General features: G+C 39.6%; 2 protein-coding genes across 7 annotated transcripts in view; one reads left to right on the top strand and one right to left on the bottom strand.

The window, feature by feature from the left end:
* The window catches only part of ORC3 (origin recognition complex subunit 3), a 260,786-nt gene that overhangs the window by 103,571 nt on the left and 142,913 nt on the right, over positions 1 to 14,302 (bottom strand). The window lies entirely within an intron of this gene.
* The window catches only part of RARS2 (arginyl-tRNA synthetase 2, mitochondrial), a 59,584-nt gene that overhangs the window by 13,011 nt on the left and 32,271 nt on the right, over positions 1 to 14,302 (top strand). For 5 of the 6 annotated variants that reach the window (XM_050950128.1, XM_050950127.1, XM_050950131.1 and 2 more), the window contains exons 4-7: positions 1,454 to 1,537; positions 5,587 to 5,684; positions 7,286 to 7,341; positions 8,990 to 9,073. In XM_050950128.1, coding sequence (XP_050806085.1) covers positions 1,454 to 1,537; positions 5,587 to 5,684; positions 7,286 to 7,341; positions 8,990 to 9,073 — 322 coding nt within the window. The remainder of the gene's footprint in view (positions 1 to 1,453; positions 1,538 to 5,586; positions 5,685 to 7,285; positions 7,342 to 8,989; positions 9,074 to 14,302) is intronic. The other variant, XM_050950132.1, reaches the window with a different exon arrangement.

The following is a 14,302-nucleotide window of genomic DNA, read 5'->3' on the forward strand; positions in this document are numbered from 1 at the left end:
AGTAACACGAGTTAATGGAAAAAATGAAGGTAGCTGTGCTATTAAGTAAGAATGATCGCAATACAGTAAGGTTCAACATCCAAGGGGAAAGTAAAGCACCACACAGGTGACACAATGACACTATAGAAAGGGAGATTTCAATTAGATGAGGAGGCTTGGCAAAAAGGCCCTATGAAAAATAAAGGAAGTAAATTAGAGATGGCATGGTTGCTCCTCTAAAAAAAATAGACCCTCACAAGGCATGAATGCTGCCAAAATAGAACCTGAATGGCAAGGAGTAAACAGTATGGCTAAATGGTAAGGTTTGAGAGGCTATTTGAACCATCCAGAAAGCCTTCAAAATCTGGAAGTCTGATCCTAGTGAAGCCAGAAAACAGGAGCATGAATTAAGGAGGGATGTAGTAAGATAGTAAGAAATTAGAAGGGACAAAATTAATTTCAAAAAGTAGATATCTAAAGGTGCCAAACAAACAACAAGATACTTTAAATACATCAGAAGCAGGAAGACTGCAAAAGAATCAGTGGGTCTGCTGGATCAGTAACTGTTAAAGAGAAATAAGGAAGGTAAAGACGTTGCTGAAAAGCTAAATAATTTCTCTGCATCAGTCTTCATTTCTGAGATGTTGTGGAGATCCCTACACTGAATCTTTTCTGGTAATAAAGATGGGGTGCTCTCAGAGGTTGAGGTGACAGAAGAAGAGCAGTTGGAGCAGTTAGATGATTTAAAATGCAATAAATCTCTAGGCCCAGATGGTACCTCCATGATTTCTGAAAGAGGCCAGTACAAGATGCATACAGGGAAAATGGAAGACTCCTTCAGAAGGCAGATGTGGAATAATCTGCCCCCTATATTATATCTCATCCTGATCTCTAATAGTCAGAGACTGGCTTAAATCCTGAAGCATGATATAATATCCCTTCCAAAAAAATTTTGCATTAATTTTAATAAATCTGAATGGTCTTGATAGCCACAGCCCAGTCTTTTCAATCTCTCTTCATAAGAAAGCTTTTCCAGGCCTCTGATTGTTCATATTACTATTCTCTGAACCCCTCTAGTTCTGCAATATCCTTTTTGAGATGAGGCAACTAGTTTTGGACATTGCAGATGAGGCTATATCAGTGGTGGGCAACCTGCAGCCCATCAGGGTAATCCACTAGTTGGCCGCGAGACAGTTTGTTTACACGGGCCGTCCATAGGCACAGCTGCCCGCAGCTCCCAGTGGCCGCGGGGTCAACTGCCGCCACTCCGTTGACTCTGTTTCTGCCTCTTGCTGCGGTGGAGTATGATGGAGATGGTTTGGAAATAATGAACGCAAGTCTACCTTTCTATGAGGAGATGGATTTATTAGTGGCACACAGTACATCCCTTCCATCCTAAATGATTCTATCCAATATAATATTGCATGTCTAATGAAGAAAATGATTTATTCACCTGTTTGTGTGTCTTTTTTAGCTAAAATGTGATACAGTAGTGAGTGAAATCAGCACTGGTCCAGGAACAGTGAACTTCACAATAAATAGGGAATTATTAGCAAAGGTAAGTGTTTTAATACATGCAAAATATTAACAATAATGACAAAATTAGCCACTCTACATAGAAATGAAAAACATCTACTGTAGTCTTAGTGTAGAACTTTACATTCAAAACATTCATTGTTTCTGTTTGAAAATCATATATTCCCTGTCTCTAAGGATTGACTAAACAGCTATCTTTTATTATGCATGCTGAGAATTTGGAATCAGGTTCACAAAGATCTCTTCTTAAAAATATAAGGAAGTAGTTTTTCTGACACGGCTTGATAATTCTTACTTTTCTTCTTCCTCTGTTCCTTTTAAAGGCTAAATTAGGGTCAGGTCCTAAAGTGTGCAAGTCAAATATTTAATCTTGGTTCTTGTGCTCCAAGACCTTTGCTAGAGGTGGAAAATACTATTTTATAAAGACATCTACAGTTGTAATTTTTGCTCTTTAGATTTTACTGTATTATGGTTTATTACAAAACAGGAGTGTCTCTTCTTCAAAGACTGGTTGCTAATTGGAAAAGACAGCTTAAATGTTAAATCAATAACTTGCTGGAGGGTAGTTGGCCACTCACCTTCATCATTGGTAGTATTATCCCAAAGTAGACTGATTTCTGGGTCCTTGTTTTAAGATCCTTAGGGAGATAGGTGGATGGTTGGTACAGCTAAACTCAAAAGTCCTTTTGTCGGTTGGTTGCTCAGCTAGTTCATAGAGCTAGGTGCACCATATAGTTCTGAAAATCTAAACCAGAGACTGAGCAGTGGATTTGACAGGTGGTTGTCTTGGAAAACTGATTGCCTGTGTCCTGGGGAAATGAAAATTCTCATCTATATTGGTGAAGCCCAAGAAGTTGCCTTTTCCTGTAAAGACTTTTGCTGAATACTTTTACGTTGTGGTCATCAATTTGTATGTAACAGAAATTAAGAATACTCTCATTCAGTCTGCTTCTTAGCTATTAGTGCTATGTGCACTTCTACTGATTAGATCCTTTTTTATTTCCTACCTTATCCTATGAAAAACATTAACATAGTTACAAATGCCATAAAATTATCATTTACTTTTAAACTGGTTGTGTATAATCTACCTTAACAATGTGTGAATTTAGTGTGACTGTTCTATCAAATTTTTATTGGCTCTTCTTTCAGAGCTGATTAATGGGCAGGATTTGGTCAGATTGTCAGTTAAATCAAAAGTTTCCTCTCTTTGGGCACTGTTTAGCACTCCTTATTCATGCACAATGCCCACTGACTGCTTGACTTCAGTGTGAGCTTTGCCAGACTCAGTGCAGAATTAGGGCATAATTGTGCCCCACTCAGGTTATGAGGAAGAGAGGAGGAGTGTGGTAAAGAGATGGAGAAGGAAATGTGGGGGGAAAAACATAGACCCAAATCCCTTTAAGTAGGGGACAGGAAAATGAGACCATTGGCCTATTGTAATTTTGGTTATCTAATGGGATGGGCCCTGATACTATAGTATAATGAACTCAAACTAGCTATGGGAATAAAGGGAAACAAGAAGACTTTTTATCAATACATTAGAAGCAAGAGGAAGACTAAGGACAGGGTAGGCCCACTGCTCAATGAGGAGGGGGAAACAGTAACGGGAGACTTGGAAATGGCAGAGATGCTTAATGACTTCTTTGTTTCGGTCTTCACTGAGAAGTCTGAAGGAATGTCTAGTATAGTGAATGCTTATGGGAAGAGGGTAGGTTTAGAAGAGAAAATAAGGAAAGAGCAAGTAAAAAATCACTTAGAAAAGTTAGATGCCTGCAAGTCACCAGGGCCTGATGAAATGCATCCTAGAATACTCAAGGAGTTAATGGAAGAGGTATCTGAGCCTCTAGCTATTATCTTTGGGAAATCATGGGAGACGGGGGAGATTCCAGAAGACTGGAAGGGGGCAAATATAGTGCCCATCTATAAAAAGGGAAATAAAAACAACCCAGGAAACTACAGACCAGTTAGTTTAACTTCTGTGCCAGGGAAGATAATGGAGCAGGTAATCAAAGAAATCATCTGCAAACACTTGGAAGGTGGTAAGGTGATAGGGAATAGCCAGCATGGATTTGTAAAGAACAAATCGTGTCAAACTAATCTGATAACATTCTTTGATAGGATAACGAGCCTTGTGGTTAAGGGAGAAGCGGTGGATGTGATATACCTAGACTTTAGTAAGGCATTTGATACAGTCTCTCATGATATTCTTATAGATAAGCTAAGAAAGTACAATTTAGATGGGGCTACTATAAGGTGAGTGCATAACTGGCTGGATAACCGTACTCAGAGAGTAGTTGTTAATGGCTCCCAATCCTGCTGGAAAGGTATAATAAGTGGGGTTCCGCAGGGGTCTGTTTTGGGACCGGTTCTGTTCAATATCTTCATCAACGATTTAGATGTTGGCATAGAAAGTACGCTTATTAAGTTTGCGGACGATACCAAACTGGGAGGGATTGCAACTGATTTGGAGGACAGGGTCAAAATTCAAAATGATCTGGACAAATTGGAGAAATGGTCTGAGGTAAACAGGATGAAGTTCAATAAAGATAAATGCAAAGTGCTCCACTTAGGAAGGAACAATCAGTTTCACACATACAGAATGGGAAGAGACTGTCTAGGAAGGAGTATGGCAGAAAGAGATCTAGGGGTCATAGTGGACCACAAGCTTAATATGAGTCAACAGTGTGATACTGTTGCAAAAAAAGCAAACATGATTCTGGGATGCATTAACAGGTGTGTTGTAAACAAGACACGAGAAGTCATTCTTCCGCTTTACTCTGCGCTGGTTAGGCCTCAACTGGAGTATTGTGTCCAGTTCTGGGCACCGCATTTCAAGAAAGATGTGGAGAAATTGGAGAGGGTCCAGAGAAGAGCAACAAGAATGATTAAAGGTCTTGAGAACATGACCTATGAAGGAAGGCTGAAGGAATTGGGTTTGTTTAGTTTGGAAAAGAGAAGACTGAGAGGGGACGTGATAGCAGTTTTCAGGTATCTAAAAGGGTGTCATCAAGAGGAGGGAGAAAACTTGTTCACCTTAGCCTCCAATGATAGAACAAGAAGCAATGGGCTTAAACTGCAGCAAGGGAGATTTAAGTTGGACATTAGGAAAAAGTTCCTAACTGTCAGGGTAGTTAAACACTGGAATAAATTGCCTAGGGAGGTTGTAGAATCTCCATCTCTGGAGATATTTAAGAGTAGGCTAGATAAATGTCTCTCTGGGATGGTCTAGACAGTATTTGGTCCTGCCATGAGGGCAGGGGACTGGACTCGATGACCTCTCGAGGTCCCTTCCAGTCCTAGAGTCTATGAGTCTGTGAGTAATATTGTAGGTGCCATTATAAGAGCATAAAATATTTCTGTTGAAGAGCAATTCCGTTTCTGCGTTAGCGGCCTTTATCTGTTTCTTCAGAATCCTCATATTCTTTGTTAAAATCTTCGCTCTTCATGGATATGTCATTTCATATGGTTACGGTACCATATACCCTTCAGCAAGCTTGCCCAGTATCTGTAGCCCAACATGCTAAATTTTTGTTACAGACAAGTATATACAAAAACATACGTTTACTGAGCTAATACAATCCTTTTTTATATATTGAATTAAATAAAAATCTCAATTTTTTAATGTTTTCCAATGTATTTTAGTCACCCCTCATAATTTCAAGGGACAAAGATGCAAAATGGAAGGTGGTGCAAAATGTTTGGGGTCAGGGGCCCACTAATCCTAACCTAACCCTACCTCTGAAGTTTCTTCCTTTGCCCTCTAACCGGAGTGACAAATAGCGATATTAGTGGATATCAGGCTTTTTTGGTTTTCTGATTTTCACCAAAATCAATGGGGCCTGGAAAATTCCCTGAAATTTTGGAGTTTTCAAAAATTGTTGTTACAGACGGACATATCAAAATGCTATGGGGCTGAGTGTGGAGCCAGCTATAACCCTTAGTGGGATTGCTTACATGTGTAAAGGCTGCAGGATTAGGCTCTTAGGCAATTAGTAAAACATTAAAAAAATTCTTTGTTAATTGCTCTTTTTCTGTCAACGAAGTACTTTTCCAAGCCTTTTTGCTTTTTAGACTGTGTTGCAGCAGGTATTTAAAGATGGCTCAGAATATGGAATAAAAAGTGAACTTTTCTCTACGCTTCCCAGAAGAAAGATAGTAATTGAGTTTAGGTGAGTACATGGGTGAAGTCCTTTTGCAAGAATCAATAAAATACCTTATGTTCTTTAATAACAAAGGTATACTGCTGCAGTTTTACATGTATGGTATTCAACTACATTAGTACATGGGTAGCTTATTTGCAAATACAACATAAATCATATTTGGGGCCTTTTCCTCCCTAGAACTGTTAAGTATATCTTCACTGTTTAGTGTGATAGTTCAAGCTTTGATTTGACCCTCATTCAGAATGTTCTAATTTGGCGGATGATAGTCTTTTTCATTTTAATTAATTCTGTTATGAAAAAACTAAAGCTGAATTTTCAGCCTTTGTCCTCCATTTTTTAGATTTTAACTGAGCTTCAGTTGTTGTGAGTGCTGTTCTGCACCAACAGTTATTTGCACCTGCAATTTAGATCACTTTGATGCCTACATCTAAGATTTTCAAGAACAATCAAGCATTTGGATGTCTAAATGTCCTAAACTGCAGGCACAAAACTACTGGTGCAAAATTGTGTCTCTAGTTATTTGTTCCTGAAGAAAACAGATACCTGGTTAAGACTCTTTATTTCAGGACATTTGAGCTGTACTCTGGTTTGCTTGCTCACTTGTTCATCTTCCACCAACTGGTTAGGTTGGCATCTGAACAGCAAAGATATTATCCAGTCAGAAATAAGTAGTTGGCTACTTAAAATTTTGGGTTGGATGTTCAGACCCTGGCCTGAGTATTTTTTTCAGGCACAAATAATTGTGAGCACAATTTTGTGTCCACAAAAAATGAACTTCAGTCTGAAAATCTGGCTCAAAATTATAAAAAGACTAATTTGCCTTATCTTCGTTATGCTGCGACCTGGACAACCTGCCAGCAGAGGGGGCACAAGAGAACTAGCAAATCAAGGATAATCAAGCAAATCAAAGTGTCCAGGAGAAGTAAACTTTAAATGCCCTGAGGTTAATTAGCCTAAATGATTCTGACTTACAAATGAGGAAGTAAATGAAACCACTTTGGCTTGTTCTCACCTGGGGCGGGGAGTGTGTGTGCGGGGTGCTTTGGTTTGAAAATATTTACCAGCGCTTTGGTGGGGTTTGACTGAATTTAATCCCTGCAAATAATAATACTTGATTGCCTTTACTTGGGGTTGGTATTTGAAAGGGAGTATGCCCTGAAGGGCATACATACTGGGTAGGGGTTTGTATGAGAACCTTGAGATGGAATCACATTTACTCCTAGGAAGGGAGGTATCGTATAAAAGTAAAGGTCTGTTGTGAAAAATCCATACTTGCATAATTTTTATAGAGTGACAGAGCATGGTGTGAGTACTTTGTTATCTACTTAGGATTGTATTTGAAAGTTGTATACTAATTGGGAAGGCAACACTTTTTTTTTTTTTTAATGCCTTGCCCTCTGGAGCAAAATTGGGATGTGGATCCCAGCTCATAATTAGATCAGCCTGGGAATTTTATTGGAAAGGGTGGCAACTCTGTTTTTCTTTAGCACTTTTCAGGACGTGGGAAGAGTGTAGCAACTGTTTGGATGTTTGTTAGGGGAGACAATGGTCTGGCAGTTGTATGTTTTGTACAGTGAACAAATGTTAACTGTGGGTATTTATTGCAGTTCACCCAATATTGCCAAAAAGTTTCATGTAGGACATTTGCGTTCCACGATAATAGGTAAGCACACATTTAACTACAGCCTAGAAAATCTTCTGTATCTCTTCTATGGAGTTCAATAGAAAATCCTATTGAATTTCATTCCTATAGTGGAAAGGCCATGTCAGGCCAACCTTATGTTTAGTAAGAACCTCCTACCACTTAAACAGTGAAGGAAGGGCTTAAACAACAAAAACTCGTAGTCTGTTACCGGCAGATTTATTAATGAGCACATTACTTAGTTTTAGTACTGTGAGCATTAAATGAGGAAATCCCAAATTAGATATTTAAAATGGCATCCTAGAAAGACACTGATAGAAGCCTTTGTTGGTATTTTTTGAGTCCTTATAAAGCTAACTTTCATTTCCAGTTTGTCCGGTTGTTTTAGAAGTTGTCTGACATCAGGTTTGTTTGTAATTCGTTAACTACAATATATCAGTGTTGCTGTCATGGTGATTGTGGGCCCAGTTCTGCCCTCAAATATATGGGCTAAAACTCCCATTGACTCCTGTACATAACTGAATAGTTGTGTGTTAGTTTGCTGCTCAACACTCCAATGGCACAAAAACTACTAAGTGAAATTTTAGCTTCGTTGTTTTTTCTCTTTCCCAAAATCAGTGTATAAAGTACTACTTTACTGACAAGGATAACTGTCTGCACTTCATCTATTGAGTTAATACTGCATCCATCCATTCTGTACCAATATAATTGTTAGCTAAGTGATATAAGATGTCTTACACCATCTCCTGTGGGGAGGACCTTCCCCAAAATAATCCTATAGATCACTGTCTACACAAAAGGGATGAAATAAACTGAATAGAAGAAATGAATCTAATAGAAAATTATGGTTGGATGCTGTAACATGGTGTCAGGATAAAGATTCCAGGAGAAAGACACAGAGCTCTGCAGCTGAGTCACCTTGATATCAGACCAGATGGGTCCTTTTATACTCCTGCGTCGGAGCTAAAAAGGTTTAAGCCCCTTTAAAGCAGGGGAAACCAGAGGCATGGACACAGAAGTTAAGCAAGGAAAAATCCTAAGAACAGCCCAGCTCAGGAGAAAGATGAGGTTGAGCATTTTTTTGCATTTTAATTACAGTAACATTAAAAGAGAGCTTCAGGAAGGGGTTAAGACTGGACCCTGTCTTGTGGGTATAATGTGTTAGGAGCTGGGTTGGAGTGCAGCCTGTTTACAGATACTGTGGTGGTTCGAGCACAGCGCTGGAAGTCATGAGTTTTTGGTTCTTTTCTCAGCTTTGCCACTGACACGCTCGGTGAACTTGGGCAATCACGTAACTTGTTTGTGTCTGTTTGCCTATCTGGTTGGGGACTGATATATTCTACAGAGGTGTTGTGAGGATACACGGAGGCTTGAAAAGCATTTTGTCACGGTCAGCTGAAGAGCACCGTATAAACACAAAATATTATGTTTATTTTCTGTATAACAATGAAAGAATATACAGTACCTTCCAAGTGCACTGAACCCCCCACAAGGCCTAAAAGAATTAACAGTCTGATTCATTTCAGCAAGAAATTTGGTAGAACAGTACATTTTATTGGATTTGTAATGAGGAGGGAATGCAGATTGTATCAAAACAAAACTATTATTACGACTGAGAGAACTCTTACCATTTTGAGTAGTAATAATAATAATTTTGATTGGTTACCAGGGAATTTTGTAGCAAACCTCAAAGAAGCACTTGGACATCAAGTAACAAGAATAAATTACCTTGGAGACTGGGGCATGCAGTTTGGTATGTTTGTTTTTCTCTTTCACAAATAACATTATTTAGGCTTACAACCTCAATTTCTTGCTGCCTCACTGGATTTGACTATAGCAAAGATTAATAATTGGACAGGCTCATGCTGCTAAAACAAGTTATAGACAATAAGTGGATGGTTACAGCTGTTGATTCTATATCCTAATATTGAATTATTTTGTCATGCAAAACCCTTCATGACTTTGGGAGTTTTGCTTGTGTAAGGACTACAGGAGACTGAACCCACTGTATTCAATTTATTTACCTCACATGTGTAGACATTGCTATGGAATAAATTTCTTATTTTGTGAAACAGTACAGGAATTTGCATTCATGTTGCACATTTTCTCTCCTCTCCTGCACTCTGTTTTGTGCCTTTAATTTATCAAACCCGTTTAGGCCCATGCCTGCTAATGTGCAGAACTACGCATGGTTGATGATAATTACAAATCCCCATTTGCCAGAGCTGCTACTAAAATCAAACATCTGAGATATGTTCAAATAGCTGCTATTTAAAAAGTGCGTGAAGAAAGGAGAGGGTAATATCAGTATCAATTTTACCCCCACAATTGTAGAAGCAAGGACTGAAAATTATACTGCTCTGGAGTCTAAGATGGGCAAATATTTATTCTTGCACCAATGACTGCCCTAATGTATCATGTCACATGAGCCACCATGGCTATAAACATTTGTTTTATATCTTAGGAGAACTGAGATCCATTCCAAGCTTCATAGTGGTAAATAGCATCATTTATTTAAACTTATCAATCTGAAAGATATCAAACCTTAACATCACCATACTTTTGCGTCTTCACTTCCACCCCCTCCAAAAGAGCTATTTGTGATCATTTTCTAGAGGTTTTAAAAAGATATTAGCGCTAACTTTCTTTTACCCTGAGGCTGGGTGTACTCACAGTAGCTAATACTTTCAGACTTTGAAGACAGATGGATTTAAAAAAAAATTAGTGCCAACAAAATTGTTGTTTAAAAAACAAAAAGCAGACACCACTGTTTTTTCTAAAATGTGTGGCACAAATAAAATAATTGTGTGTCATGGTACATTTATGGCATTCGGTTAACACCCAAAATCATACCAATAAACTTCTATGCCCGTGCATATCATTGTGTTCAATCTCCATATATTAAATGCCAGCCCTGAACAATTCTACTTGTCCACTTGTTTGGGACAAGTATCTTTTTGTTTGGTAGTTTAGTTTGTTTTGGACAGATGAGAAAAATGTTCGTGTATTCATAATCCATACGTGGATGGGTGGATATTTTCACATGACAGTTTTGCAAGACAACTTAATTGAATTTTCTGACACTTTGAAGTCTAGTAATGAATATTTTGCATTTTGTCATGTTATTGCAACCAAGCCTCTCTAAACTGAGCCCTGTGGAATTTAATGAGGGATACTTGTGTGATGAGTTGCCTTATAATTAGACTGACTTTGTTATACCAATTATATTAGACCAGTAAAAACTAGCAGGATCTTATTAAAGGGGACAAGGCAAAGATGCCACATTTATTATAACAATTTATGACTAATAACTAATATCTTAATTCTTATACACACACATTATACCTAATACCTATATATATACACATTATACCTAATACCTACACACACACACACTCTCTCTCTCTCTCTCTCTCATATATATATATATATATATATATATATATATTAGGTGTTCTGCAGCTGCTGCATAGTTACCAGTCCTGAAGATAGCTTAAGTTCATGGCTTGATTTTGCAGCTTGGGTTCGTAGCTTGTGGCAGCTAACTGGCCAGGAAAGCTGGGCACAAGGCTGAGCTGGATCTCTGTTGGGCAGGCATCGATGTTCTTCCATGTTGGCAGCAGAATGTTACCCAGAGTTTCTCATCTCACCCTTCTTTTTTATAGGCTTTTAGTTTGGATTCAAAGTCTATAGGTCTTGCTGTGTCACGCTGCCTGTGGGTTTAGACTGATCACCCATCAATTGCAGGCGTGACTTTCAGCCTTGGACCTGGCTTTGATCTTCCTTCTGTTGTTCTGTTGTCCTTTTCTTTTTAGGGTGGATGCTTCTTACTTTGGTTAGGGCTGTTGTCTAGGTCTTCAGCCGTTGGTATTTGAACTTTATGTCATCAGGACAGGCTGGGGCTGGAGGTTGATTCCATCATTCATACATACCTCATTCACACATCTAAACTAAACTAATAAGCTTACAGCAGGGTTTGCAAAAATGAAGGTTGGAGGAAGCTTTTACAAAATGGAGTGAGTGTTTTAAAATGGGATTTGAATTACAATATGGAACAGAAGTTACAGTAAAGGCAAGTGTAGTGAATGGTGAACAGAAGTTACATTAATAAAATGAACAATTGAAAACAATTTCATTTATCAGTTCTACAACTTCATAGTTGCATGTTTTATTTTTATCCCTTTGATATGACTTCATCATTTTTTTTCTTAAAGTAGACACTGCAAAAATATTTAAATAGCAAAATAAAATCTGGTTAAGGATGCTTTTCCCTACTGTGCTTATCTGCTCTGTTCTTGAGAAGTAAATAGTTTGATTGCAGAATGGTGCTCCCGGAGAACATTGAATAGCAGGGATTTTATATATTGCTGCATACATCTTGATGTCAGGAAAGGTAGCTGGAGAACATATTGTGTACATGGGAACCTTCAATCTAAAGTATAGCTGGTAGGTCATATTTTTGAACTACTAGTTTTAACTGTCTCCTTTAAAACAGATGTTCTCTTATATTGCCCTATTCAGTTCCAATATTTAACAGCTTTTATAAAGGATGTGACCATGGTTCACAAAATTATAGCTCCGGAATTTTATTATAATGGTACTTCCCAGAAGCACCACTATAGTTAATGAACTGTCAGCATGTCTATTATAACCACCATTTACAAGGAGTTTATAATTTAGCCTTCTGAAGAGTATCCAGCTGAAACTTGGCGGACAAGTTCCCAGGCGAGAGGCAGTTTTTAAAATATAGAACTGAATTTAAATGGGATTAGCCCTTTTTTTTTATTTCTTTTCCAGGATATTGTCTTGCTTCCCTTTTTAAACTCCTCTTAGGGCCTCTATTGCAATCTCTGTGCTTCCAACAGGAACTGGACAAGACTCTTTTGAAGTACAGTAACTCCTCATTTAACATTGTCCCGCTTAACGTTGGTTCAGTGTTACATCCCTGCTCAATTAGGGAACATGCTCGTTTAAAGTTGTGCAATGCTCCCTTATAACGTCATTTGGCTGCCTGCTTGTAAGATTTTGTGAAAGAGCAGCAACTTTACAAGGGAGCTTTGCACAAGTTCCGCTTCTCCCCCTCCTCCTCCTCCCTCCCAACGGAGAGAGGAGCAGGGAAGCACTGTGTCTCCACTCCTCCCCCTCCCTCCCAGAAAGTCCTAAGTGCCGCCAAACAGCCATTTAGCGGTGCTTAGGATTTTCTGGGAGGGAGGGGTAGGACTGGAGACGCGGGGCTTCTCTGCTGCTTCCCCCTCCCTCACAGCACTTAGCACTTAGGACTTTCTGGGAGGGAGGGGCAGGAGTGGAGAAGCGCTGCATCTCTTCTCCTCCCCCTCCCTCCCAGAAAGTCTGAAGTGCACCAAACAGCTGTTTGGCAGTGCTTGGGACTTGGGTTGGAGGGGGGGGAAGGGAATGTAGCGTGCTCCGGAGAGGAAGTGGAGTGGGGGTGGGAAGAGGTGGGCCTGGAGTGGAGCGGGGACAGGAAGAGGCAGGCCTGGAGCGTTCCCGGCAAAGTCGGAACCTGTTCTTCTCTAGGGAAGCTGCTGCTGCTGCTACAAAGGTGTTTCCTAGCATCCTTGCCTGCAGCGGGCTGTGGCGTAAGCCAGGGGCACTTCCCAACCACAGTACAGTACAGTGCTGTACAGTATATAATGCCTTTTGTCTGCCCCCTAAACATTTCCTTGGAACCTAACCCCCCGCATTTACATTAAATCTTATGGCAAAACTGGATTCGCTTAACATTGTTTCACTTAACGTTGCATTTTTCAGGAACATAACTACAACGTTAAGTGAGGAGTTACTGTACTTCCTTTGTCAGCTGGAGAGGTTATTCCAAAGTGGTACACACTCTCCCTCTTCAGGGATACATGTACCATCTCCCCAGTAGTCCGAGTCCTTGACAGCTCAGAGGGAACATGGTTTTAAAATCAACCCCAGCTCTCCTGAATGGCTGCAGAGGCATCTGGACAAGTTCTTTTGATTTAAAGACGAGGAAAGGACTTGAATTTCTCAGCCTTTGAGGCTGTCTGTGGGCAGTTGTGAAGCCTCTCAGGTGATCTAGTTCAAACAGGAATTAATTCAGCGAAGTCCTATGGCCTGTGTTTATACAGGAGGTCAGACTAGATGATCACAGTGGTTCTGTCTAGCCTTATAATCTATGAATGTTTGGGCAATTCTAAAACCAAACCAAATACATTTAAAGAAATAATCAAGTCATGCATCTTCATGCGTTTGATTCACGGCAGGGTCTGTGGTGACTACACACAAGAGAGAGAGACTAGCTGAGAGTCTCAGGTAGCAGAAGGTGCTCATGGAAGGAGGGTTGTGGCAGTGCAGCATGCCTGCAGCCTCTTGGTCTCTCAAGACCACTATTAAAGTGGTTGGTATTGATGAGGGAGGGAGCGAGCATGACCGGGATATGCTGTCACAAGGCATCCTGTGGAACCCTAGATGTAGTTTAAAGCTATCTTTCCATAGTGGAACTGTTGGAGTGATGGTAGGGAAAACACCTCAAGTGAATGCCCTTTTGGGTTCTGCCGCCCCAGCTACATGTGCTGGAATATGTGGGCACCCTAAGTAGTTCTGTTTTCTTGCTTTTATTGGGTTCAGGCAGACCCTTCATGTCAATAGGTAGAAATTGTTACATTTAAATGCTAATGTATGGGTTTAAAAAAAATCATAATAATAAGACTGCTTTTTTTGTGCAATATTGTAAGGCTTGTAGTTATAATCAACTGGGGCTTGAAAAATGCATTCTCTTACTCACCACTTGTGGAAAATAGGAAGCTTTCCCTAGAGAGTGGGGGGACAAATGCCATCAGCTTCTGCAGAATAGAAGAATGCATAAAAAAAAAATGAAGGACACAGTTCACTGATGCTATGACTGCTTTGCAGCACTAAATCTGACTGAACTGGCTGATTCAGATGGGTTTGCAGCAGTTTTGTGTCAGTAGAATAGCCGCTGTAGCAGACTGTTGACCTT

The sequence above is a fragment of the Gopherus flavomarginatus genome, chromosome 4, assembly GCF_025201925.1.
Source record: "Gopherus flavomarginatus isolate rGopFla2 chromosome 4, rGopFla2.mat.asm, whole genome shotgun sequence".
Taxonomy (NCBI): domain Eukaryota; kingdom Metazoa; phylum Chordata; order Testudines; family Testudinidae; genus Gopherus; species Gopherus flavomarginatus.